Source organism: Anarhichas minor, unplaced genomic scaffold (genome assembly GCF_050575085.1).
Source record: "Anarhichas minor isolate MPS153535 unplaced genomic scaffold, ASM5057508v1 ptg000076l, whole genome shotgun sequence".
Taxonomy (NCBI): Eukaryota; Metazoa; Chordata; class Actinopteri; order Perciformes; family Anarhichadidae; genus Anarhichas; species Anarhichas minor.
Genome location: NW_027466522.1, coordinates 140,001 through 150,982, shown reverse-complemented (window position 1 = coordinate 150,982; position 10,982 = coordinate 140,001). Strand labels below are relative to the sequence as shown.

The following is a 10,982-nucleotide window of genomic DNA, read 5'->3' as shown; positions in this document are numbered from 1 at the left end:
CGGGGGGGGAACAAAATGCATTGTGGGAAACATTAGACTTCACACGGAGAAGTCTTGAGGAGAGAAACGTCCGACATGAATAAAGAGCTTCAGGGATGAAGTACAGGAAGTCGTCATCACTGGTGTCCTCCACTAACAGCCAATCAGATTCCTCCATTTGGATTATTACAGAAAATAAACAGACATTTCTGATTCTTCCAGCTTTAGTTCATCAAGATAATCTTCACTAATGAATTCCACTTTGATGTTTGAAGTGTCAAGTGAAAAGCAGGACAAGGAGACGGGACGAGTAATTATATTCTATAAAGTGTTAATTGATATATTTATAATTGATGTTCACTCTGCAGATTATTCTCACTTTGATAACAAACGTGTGTCTCCTGGAATCTGGCTGACATTTATTTTGAAAATCCCTCGTTTGCTTCACATTTGGAGGCCGATATCCGAACACACACACACACACACACACACCAAGAGAAGAGCCATGGAGGTCAATCAAATCCCTCATTACGAGTGTCTTTCATTTGTATTGCTGAGAAAATTAAACGTGTTCCTCATTCTACAATTAGCAATATACTTTTATTGTGAAATTTCTAGTTTTATATGAATATTTTTGTGGTATTTTCTCCTACTTTGTATATTTTCACTGTGACTCTTAAGTGTGTGAAGCACCCGGTGGCAATCCAGAGTATAATAAAAAAACAAAAAGCTTCTGTGCATTGAATTGATACTGATTTAAAAGACCTTTCAGTGAAATGAAATGACGGTCTAACTGAGGCTTTCAGGAGGTCTGAAGCGTCAATCAAAGGCTCCTGGGCCTTCACACAAAGACACTCTGCTGTCAATATGTTACATCTTAAAGTGAATGTAAAGATCTTTGACCTGGTCCTGAACCAGTCTCCGTTTAGTCCTGATCCTCTATATATATATAATATATTATATATAGAGGATCAGGCTTTTATTGTGAAAGGTACGAATGAAAGGAGTGGATCTGGTCTGCAAGAAGCAGTCAGACTTCTTTCAGACTGTAAAGTTAACTACTGTGACGCATCATTAACACACAGCTGACAGCTGCTCTCACACACACACACACACAGACACAGACACACACACACACACACACACACACACACACACACACACACACACACACACACACACACACACACACACACACACACACACACACACACACACACACACACACACACACACACACACACACACAGACACACGTCTGGTTCAAACCAAACCTCGCTGACTGAAGCATGATGGGAATAATGTAAACTAACGCATGGACGACTGGACACATCTGTGTGTGTGTGTGTGTGTGTGTGTGTGTGTGTGTGTGTGTGTGTGTGTGTGTGTGTGTGTGCCAGCTATCTAAACAACCTGGAGAACACACAGGTACAATGAATGAGAACAAGCAGAAGGAAAGAACTTCCTCACTTCAATTTCACAATTTATCCACAAAACTTCAAGATATAAATATAATTGTACATTTCTTAACAACAAACAAGCAACAGCTGTATGAACACTGTATCAATAGGTCATCATTTGTTGTAGAATACAGAAAGTCCTCACTATGAAATATAAAGGTTTATATGAATGTCTGTATTTCTAAGAGGTGGAGAACTCGTTCTAAAGTCAAAGGTTTGTTGACAGAACATGAAGAGCTGCTGAATGAAAGAACTAAACCTGCAGTAAAACATTATATTATTATATCAGAACCTAGAACTCCTGTCGGCTGGTTTCAAACTCTTCACCTTCCTGAACAAACCTCTGATGACTCACATCAAACAAACAGAGAGGAAAGAAAACCCAAAGTGTGTCACTTCCTGTCTGAACCCCCCCCCCCCCCCCGTGACTTCATGCGACATTTTGGAAAATCTTCAGCATCTCAATTAGATGAGAAGATTCAGAGCGATAAAGACACATTTTAGATTAAATCCTTTAAATGAGGAGCTTAGAAGAGCCTGAATACTCCAGAGGAAGTCTATAGATTACACTCAGAGTGTGTGTGTGTGTGTGTGTGTGTGTGTGTGTGTGTGTGTGTGTGTGTGTGTGTGTCTGTCTCAGGCCTCGGCCAGACAGCCCATGACCTTCAGCATCAGGTCCTCCTTCCTGTGTTTGGTCCTGATGAGAACTCCTCGTTCCTTCAGCCAGGACAGCAGAGTGGAAGAGTTCACCTTCAACAACTGAGAGAAGAGAGGACAGACAGATGGAGAGAGAGAGAACAGAGAGATGAAGAGAGAGAGAACAGAGAGATGAAGAGAGAGAGAACAGAGAGATGAAGAGAGAGAGAACAAAGAGATGGAGAGAGAGAGACAAAGAGATGAAGAGAGAGAACAGAGAGATGAAGAGAGAGAGAACAGAGAGATGAAGAGAGAGAGAACAAAGAGATGGAGAGAGAGAGACAAAGAGAGAGATACAGAGAGATGGAGAGAGAGAGACAAAGAGATGGAGAGAGAGAGACAGAGAGATGAAGAGAGAGAGAACAGAGAGATGAAGAGAGAGAGAACAAAGAGATGGAGAGAGAGAGACAGAGAGATGAAGAGAGAGAGAACAGAGAGATGAAGAGAGAGAGAACAAAGAGATGGAGAGAGAGAGACAAAGAGATGAAGAGAGAGATACAGAGAGATGAAGAGATGGAGAGAGAGAGACAGAGAGATGAAGAGAGAGATACAGAGAGATGAAGAGATGGAGAGAGAGAGAACAGAGAGATGAAGAGAGAGAGAACAGAGAGATGAAGAGAGAGAGAACAGAGAGATGAAGAGAGAGAGAACAGAGAGATGAAGAGAGAGAGAACAGAGAGATGAAGAGAGAGAGAACAGAGAGATGAAGAGAGAGAGAACAAAGAGATGGAGAGAGAGAGACAAAGAGATGAAGAGAGAGAACAGAGAGATGAAGAGAGAGAGAACAGAGAGATGAAGAGAGAGAGAACAAAGAGATGGAGAGAGAGAGACAGAGAGATGAAGAGAGAGAGAACAGAGAGATGAAGAGAGAGAGAACAGAGAGATGAAGAGAGAGAGAACAAAGAGATGGAGAGAGAGAGACAAAGAGAGAGATACAGAGAGATGAAGAGAGAGAGACAAAGAGATGGAGAGAGAGAGACAGAGAGATGAAGAGAGAGAGAACAGAGAGATGAAGAGAGAGAGAACAAAGAGATGGAGAGAGAGAGACAAAGAGAGAGAGACAGAGAGATGAAGAGAGAGAGACAAAGAGATGGAGAGAGAGAGACAGAGAGATGAAGAGAGAGAGAACAGAGAGATGAAGAGAGAGAGAACAAAGAGATGGAGAGAGAGAGACAAAGAGATGGAGAGAGAGAGACAGAGAGATGAAGAGAGAGAGAACAGAGAGATGAAGAGAGAGAGAACAAAGAGATGGAGAGAGAGAGACAAAGAGATGAAGAGAGAGATACAGAGAGATGAAGAGATGGAGAGAGAGAGACAGAGAGATGAAGAGAGAGATACAGAGAGATGAAGAGATGGAGAGAGAGAGAACAGAGAGATGAAGAGAGAGAGAACAGAGAGATGAAGAGAGAGAGAACAGAGAGATGAAGAGAGAGAGAACAGAGAGATGAAGAGAGAGAGAACAGAGAGATGAAGAGAGAGAGAACAAAGAGATGGAGAGAGAGAGACAAAGAGATGAAGAGAGAGAACAGAGAGATGAAGAGAGAGAGAACAGAGAGATGAAGAGAGAGAGAACAAAGAGATGGAGAGAGAGAGACAAAGAGAGAGATACAGAGAGATGGAGAGAGAGAGACAGAGAGATGAAGAGAGAGAGAACAGAGAGATGAAGAGAGAGAGAACAAAGAGATGGAGAGAGAGAGACAAAGAGATGGAGAGAGAGAGACAGAGAGATGAAGAGAGAGAGAACAGAGAGATGAAGAGAGAGAGAACAAAGAGATGGAGAGAGAGAGACAAAGAGATGAAGAGAGAGATACAGAGAGATGAAGAGATGGAGAGAGAGAGACAGAGAGATGAAGAGAGAGAGAACAGAGAGATGAAGAGAGAGAGAACAAAGAGATGGAGAGAGAGAGACAAAGAGATGGAGAGAGAGAGACAGAGAGATGAAGAGAGAGAGAACAGAGAGATGAAGAGAGAGAGAACAAAGAGATGGAGAGAGAGAGACAAAGAGATGAAGAGAGAGATACAGAGAGATGAAGAGATGGAGAGAGAGAGACAGAGAGATGAAGAGAGAGATACAGAGAGATGAAGAGATGGAGAGAGAGAGAACAGAGAGATGAAGAGAGAGAGAACAGAGAGATGAAGAGAGAGAGAACAGAGAGATGAAGAGAGAGAGAACAAAGAGATGGAGAGAGAGAGACAAAGAGATGAAGAGAGAGATACAGAGAGATGAAGAGATGGAGAGAGAGAGACAGAGAGATGAAGAGAGAGAGAACAGAGAGATGAAGAGAGAGAGAACAAAGAGATGGAGAGAGAGAGAACAGAGAGATGAAGAGAGAGAGAACAGAGAGATGAAGAGAGAGAGAACAGAGAGATGAAGAGAGAGAGAACAAAGAGATGGAGAGAGAGAGACAGAGAGATGAAGAGAGAGAGAACAGAGAGATGAAGAGAGAGAGAACAGAGAGATGAAGAGAGAGAGAACAAAGAGATGAAGAGAGAGATACAGAGAGATGAAGAGATGGAGAGAGAGAGACAGAGAGATGAAGCCCTGAGAGGCCAGTGAGAGAGCTGAAGTCTCTGTCGTACTAGAGAGCGTTTAAGCTTTTGTTGCTTTACAGTTTCTTTGTGAACGTTGAGATCGTTGTGCCGCCGCTGGACACGCTGCTCACTAATCGCTCCACTAACAGCTGCTTCCTCCGTAATAATGCAGACTTTAACTGAACAACAGCTGCTAGTAAAGACAACGAGGTCAGCAACACCTGTAGTCAGTTCTCCATGTTGAATTAACCTGGCAGTCGATCGGTAATCAAGGCTGTTGTTCCGGGGAAAGGGTCACGTGATCGGGGAAGGACACGTCGTGACTGCTAACAACCAATCAAGTAGCGAACGCGGGCATCTACGTCATCGTTTTTTCATAAGTATAGCTGTGAACGCTGAAATCTGTCTGTGGGAGTAAAACGCAACGCTCCTGCAAACACATCAGACGGGGAGGAGAAAACATGCTACATGCTACATGCTAATACTGCGGACATGCAGATGATGTGGTGAGAAGGTGAGAAACAAGACAGAATAATAAGAGTTAAAAGAAGAGAGACTAAACTCACAAACATGAAGGAGGTGGTCATTTAGATTATAAACCGTTGATTACATTCTGTCTTGTATTCTCTTCTGTGTTTGCTAGTTGGTTTAAAGTTGGATCTGACATTTAAACATTCACATTTAACAAGAATATCTGATAATGAGTGGAGGGAAATGAGTTCAGGAGACTTTAAACACAAGTAGAGAGTCTGTCTGCAGCAGCTCACTTATAAAACTGTTTTGTAAAAACTAGCGAGGAACAATTTGTCCAGAAGGAGAAGCTGTGTAAATAACCGTCAAAGAGTAGCTGATGTATTGTTCTTGAGGAGTTGCAGGGTGGAGCTGTAAAACTGATGAATGTTGTTATTAAAGTGCTGAGCTCCCGGTGGAGCTCCGCCTCCTGCTGACCATCCATCACCGTAACGGTCCTCTCAGAGGATGTTTGTAAGGAAACCGACAGAACCGTATGTGTGTGTGTGTGTGTGTGTGTGTGTGTGTGTGTGTGAGCTATTCATCACGCTAACTCACTCTAACTCATCACGGTAATGTATGCGGCCTCTTCTAAAGCATGTTTATGAGGAAGCACCTACAGTAAGAGTGGACACACTGGAAATACATCACTTCTCAAGTCGCTTCTTTTACATTACGCACCAGATTTCTCGATTCTCAAGGTCCAGACGTACTCGAAGAACAACACACTCGACAGCACCACGTCTCAAGGTCCGACGCTCCAATGATACCACAGCACAAGCAGAGGGCGACTCCTCTGGTTGTATAGAAGTCTATGAGAAAATGACTCTACTTCTCTCTTGATTTATTACCTCAGTAAACATTGTAAACATGAGTTTATGGTCTCAATCTCTAGTTTCAAGTCTTCTTCAATACAGCATGATGTTCATTTAGTACATTATGGTCCATTTAGAGTCAAACAGACCATAAAGCAGGGGATGCTTTAGGGCGGGGCTACACGGTGATTGACAGGTCTCTACCAGAGACGTTGCCCGGTCTGGGAGTTGCGTTGTCTCTTTCACTTCATGGAAGTTAATTGTAACATTTTGGTTGCTTAAATATGTTTTATTCAGTATTTGGTTGTACTTAGCTCCACCCTCTCTTGTCATGTCTGGTTGAAAAAAAAAAGAAAACGACGGCGACGGACAAAAACCAAGTCCGCTTCCTAGAAACAGCCTATGGTACAGTTATACATCTCAGACATGGAAGTCCACAAAGAAATAATGATGAAAACTTTGTTAACTCTCACAATGACATCGACACAAAAAGTAAAATTTCTTGACAATTTGTCTTGTCCAGTTTGTTCTGAAGGTAGCGCCAGAGGAAAACTCAAATTACCAAAGTTACCAAATAAAAAAAATAACCAGGCTAGCACGTCTCAGACTTCATGAAGTAAGAGTTGTGAGGAAGAAGAGGAGAAAGAAGAGGAAGGAACAACAGACAGAGGAAGATAAGAAAGAGTTCAGTGCGTCTCCTGACCTGGTTGCTTCTGGCCATTTGCTCCACGTCCACGTCTCGTATAGATGATCTGGGTTTCTTCGGCTTTAACTCCTCAAACACAACTCTCTGAAACACAACACGGGGAAGTCAGGAAACAAGGAATTAAACTTACACTCGCATGATTTTTGTCAACTAATCGATTAGTTGATATAATGGAGTTTCTCCACAAAGAATCACACAAAAGCACCATTTTAAATCTTGTGTTTAACAGAGACGTGTTCACAGTTTATTGGAAATAAGTCTTTCAGCAAAACAAAATCACAAAAAAGGACCAAATAACTATAAAGATCTTAGTCGTTTAGAACAAAAGCTCTACTTCAGTTTCCATTTAAAGACCGACTTTAAATAAAGAAGAGTCAGACGGCGGATAGTAACTCAGTGAACTGTTGGGGGAGTTTAGATCGTGACAGCAGTCGACACCTCTCGTAAAACACCGACACAGTGAGGAGCTGCTGTTAGAAGTTAAACACGATTTAACATCTGGACGATTCTCAATTATAAATAGCAAGAAAATGATTCATCCAATCAGGTTTTATGACTCTACTGGACTCACCCGTCTGCTGCTGCTGGAGGAGTCTTTGAAGGAGGCATCAGAAGGTGGAGCAGCTGGAGGACGTTTGTTGGAGATGTCAGAAGGTGGAGGATGTTTGAAGGAGATGTCAGAAGGTGGAGGACGTTTGTTGGAGATGTCAGAAGGTGGAGGACGTTTGTTGGAGATGTCAGAAGGTGGAGGACGTTTGTTGGAGATGTCAGAAGGTGGAGGATGTTTGAAGGAGATGTCAGAAGGTGGAGGACGTTTGAAGGAGATGTCAGAAGGTGGAGGACGTTTGTTGGAGATGTCAGAAGGTGGAGGATGTTTGAAGGAGATGTCAGAAGGTGGAGGACGTTTGAAGGAGATGTCAGAAGGTGGAGGATGTTTGAAGGAGATGTCAGAAGGTGGAGGATGTTTGAAGGAGATGTCAGAAGGTGGAGGATGTTTGAAGGAGATGTCAGAAGGTGGAGGATGTTTGAAGGAGATGTCAGAAGGTGGAGAATGTTTGAAGGAGATGTCAGAAGGTGGAGGACGTTTGTTGGAGGTATTTGTGTCAGAGCTGGACTTCACGCTGGTCTTGGAGCTGGTCTTGGAGCTGGTCTTGGGTTTGGTGGTCTCCGGCTGTGGAGCCAGGAGGAACCCGGGTCTGGACTTGGACGCAGGACTGAGGCTGGCGATGCGTTTGAGTCCGATGTGACCTGCTGGCTGAGGAGCAGCTTTAGGATGACGGTTGAACGGAGGAGGAAGCGTGAGGGACGCGACCGACAGAGAAGAAACAGACGAAGAAGAAGAAGCGGTGGTGGTGGTGGAGGTCTTCATCCTGAAGGCAGGTAGGGTCACCCTCCCCCTCTCCTCCCCTCCTCCAATCAGCTGCTCCCTCTGCTTCTGGAGTCTCAGCACGGCCACGTTGATGTGTCGCAACGGACACTTGTTCTTGAAGATGGGAACCAGTTTGGGAGCAAAGATTGGAGGAGGAGGAGGAAGAGGAGGGAGGACGGAGGAGGAGGATGAGGAGGAGAGGGATGAAGGTGTCTGGAAGAGTGAGGAGAAGGAGGATGATGATGATGATGAAGGGTCTCCTCTGCAGCCTTGACTTTGTGTCAGACTGTTACCCAGAAGCCCCTGGGCTCCGTCCTGCTGGGTGAAAGGGGTCCAGGCTGGAGGCTGAGACCCAAAATAGGGCTTCACGGGTCGGGGAGGAGGAAGAGGAGGAAGCTGGGTGAGGACCGGCCTGATGGAGGAGGAGGAGGTGCTCAAGTTGATCTGCTCACCACCAAACACCTGAGGAGGAAGAGGAGAAAGGAGAAGACGATGTTTTCACAAGAACATAAAAAAGCAGAAAATGAAGACACACAAACATGAATTGCAGGTCTAAGAAGACGTGAATTAAAATACTAAATCTGCTTTAACCATGTTTTTATGAGGAAGGAAAAGCTTTTTAAGTGTTTACATGCACAGAACCTAAAACCTTAAATAACATCAACATAGGACGATCTGAAGACGCTTCATCTGAGCAGAAACACACGACTTTAGAGTTTGTTCTCGTCTCCTCCACATGAACCCTCTGAACACCATGAATATTTGAGTTGCTCTGAATCGATCTGAGTCGATGAAACACACTTGAGAATAACGACTCAACTCATTTATTACAACTAATAACTGATATTGTGCTTTTTTACCTTGTGGGCAAAACATTCCCTTTGACCAGCAGAAGATGTATTAAAGTAGTATTTCTTATTAATAAGGTTCATGCTGCATGTAGAGTTCACTAAAGTGCTTCACGAGGCTTCCTCACATGATGGATAAGGTTCAGAGAAACATTCCTTTTAAAGTGAGCTGTGGACAACAGGAAACGCACATCTGTGTTATGAGAACGAGCTCCTCCTCCTCCTCAGCGTCGCACCTTTACGCTCATAAAGAAAGAGTCCGTGTGAAGGATTGTACAAGGTGGGAAACGATCCAATAATCTCTTTTCCTCTCCTCTACCACACGCTCACGTTGAATGAGATGCATGTACGGCTGTTACCTCTCACAGCACAGGAGCTACTGCTCCGCTGCTGCCTCCTTCTGTTCAGTACTCGTACCTGCAGCGTAGCAGCGGCGCTCAGCCCGACCGCGTGGTGACGGGGTCTCCCGGTCAGTCGAGCGGGGAAGCCGCACACGCCGTTGAGTCTCGCCCCGATGTCGGACAGGAAGGAGCCCAGCGCCCCCTGCGGGTCGACCCGAGGGCAGCGCTGCACCGGCTGCAGGCGGACGCAGCTCAGAGGGTATCTGCTCGGGTTAAAGGAACGTTCTCCTCTCTGCTGATTCTGGTTGTGATAAACGGTGAAGCTTTGGCGATTGTTTAAAAAAACATGCTTTTCTTGCAGGTTTTTTGGGGTTCAGAGTTTAAATTACAGACAAATAAGTGTTTAAAAGTAAGAAAGACTGAAATATATTGTCTCTATAATAATATATGTTCCTCTTCATCTGTTCAGCCGTTCCTCGTGTCAGGTGTCAGGTGTCAGGTGTCTGTGCGTCTGATTGGTCAGATTGATATAAACACGGTTCAGTCATGATGGTCTGTGAGAGGATACGTGAAGAGTCTCTCCCCCACCAGCCTGAAGTACACGCTGCAGTACACCACCTCTTCTTCTGCTGCATCTGGGAGTCTGTAACCGTACTGAGAGACACACACACACACACACACACACACACACACACACACACACACACACACACACACACACACACACACACACACACACACACACACACACACACACACACACACACACACACACACACACACACACACACACACACACACACACACACATAATGAGTAGAGAGGAGCTGCAGCGCCCCCTGCTGCTCACAGTCAGTAACACAACATGAAGTTAGACAGAAGCTGATAAAACCCCAAATAAATTAATTCATAAAATAAAAGACTCAATAAATAAATGAATGAACAATTTAATCTACAAAATAATGTAGCGATTAATTAATCAATAAAATGTCACATAAATGTATATTTCTGTTTTAATTTGGTTCTTTATTTACATTTTAATTAATTATTATACTTATTTACTCTCATATTTAATTTTTGAATTTATTTAAAAACTTATTTTAAAGATTATTATTTATACTAAAAACAATTTAATTAATTTAAGAATTATCAAAAAATACTGAAATAAATAACTTAAAGGTATAATACGTAACTTTGCTGTATTAAAACTTCTGAGGACGACTAGAACGACGTCATGAACGTTTTTAAGTTTTGAACTCACGTTGTTTAAAGGTTTACATCAACATCCGTAGTGTTCTACCTCTGTGTTCTACCTCTGTGTTCTACCTCTGTGTTCTAACCAGGTGAACAGAACTAACAACATAAACATGCTCTTCTATACTAACTTCACATCATCTAAACAGATGAACAACACAAGCAGACAGAATTATCAACGATCACTGTCGTCTGACGAGCCGGTTGTTTAATGTGCAGAAGAAGAAGCAGCGGTTTGGTCGGAGGTGTTCGTCTCGTTGTGTCCAGCAGGTGGAGCTGTTCCTACCTGGGCAGGACGTGACACCACAGAGCCCCTCCAGAGGAGGACGGGTCCACAACTGAGTCTGAATCAGAACAGAACCTCCTCAGGACCAACGGAGGGAGGTCAAAGTCCTCCAGCTGGAACACACACACACACACACACACACACACACACACACACACACACACACACACTAAAGGGTCATGATTC

The 10,982-nt window shown here is 43.7% G+C and overlaps 1 protein-coding gene across 1 annotated transcript in view; it reads right to left on the bottom strand.

The window, feature by feature from the left end:
* Positions 1–1,449: 1,449 nt before the first annotated feature.
* Positions 1,450–10,982, bottom strand: part of cunh18orf63 (chromosome unknown C18orf63 homolog) — a 23,049-nt gene continuing 13,516 nt past the window's right edge. The window contains 6 exon segments of the mRNA XM_076080956.1: positions 1,450–2,198; positions 6,696–6,782; positions 7,270–8,529; positions 9,333–9,519; positions 9,825–9,910; positions 10,691–10,909. Of these exon segments, the coding sequence (XP_075937071.1) occupies positions 2,076–2,198; positions 6,696–6,782; positions 7,270–8,529; positions 9,333–9,519; positions 9,825–9,910; positions 10,691–10,909 (1,962 nt within the window). The 3' untranslated portion in view covers positions 1,450–2,075.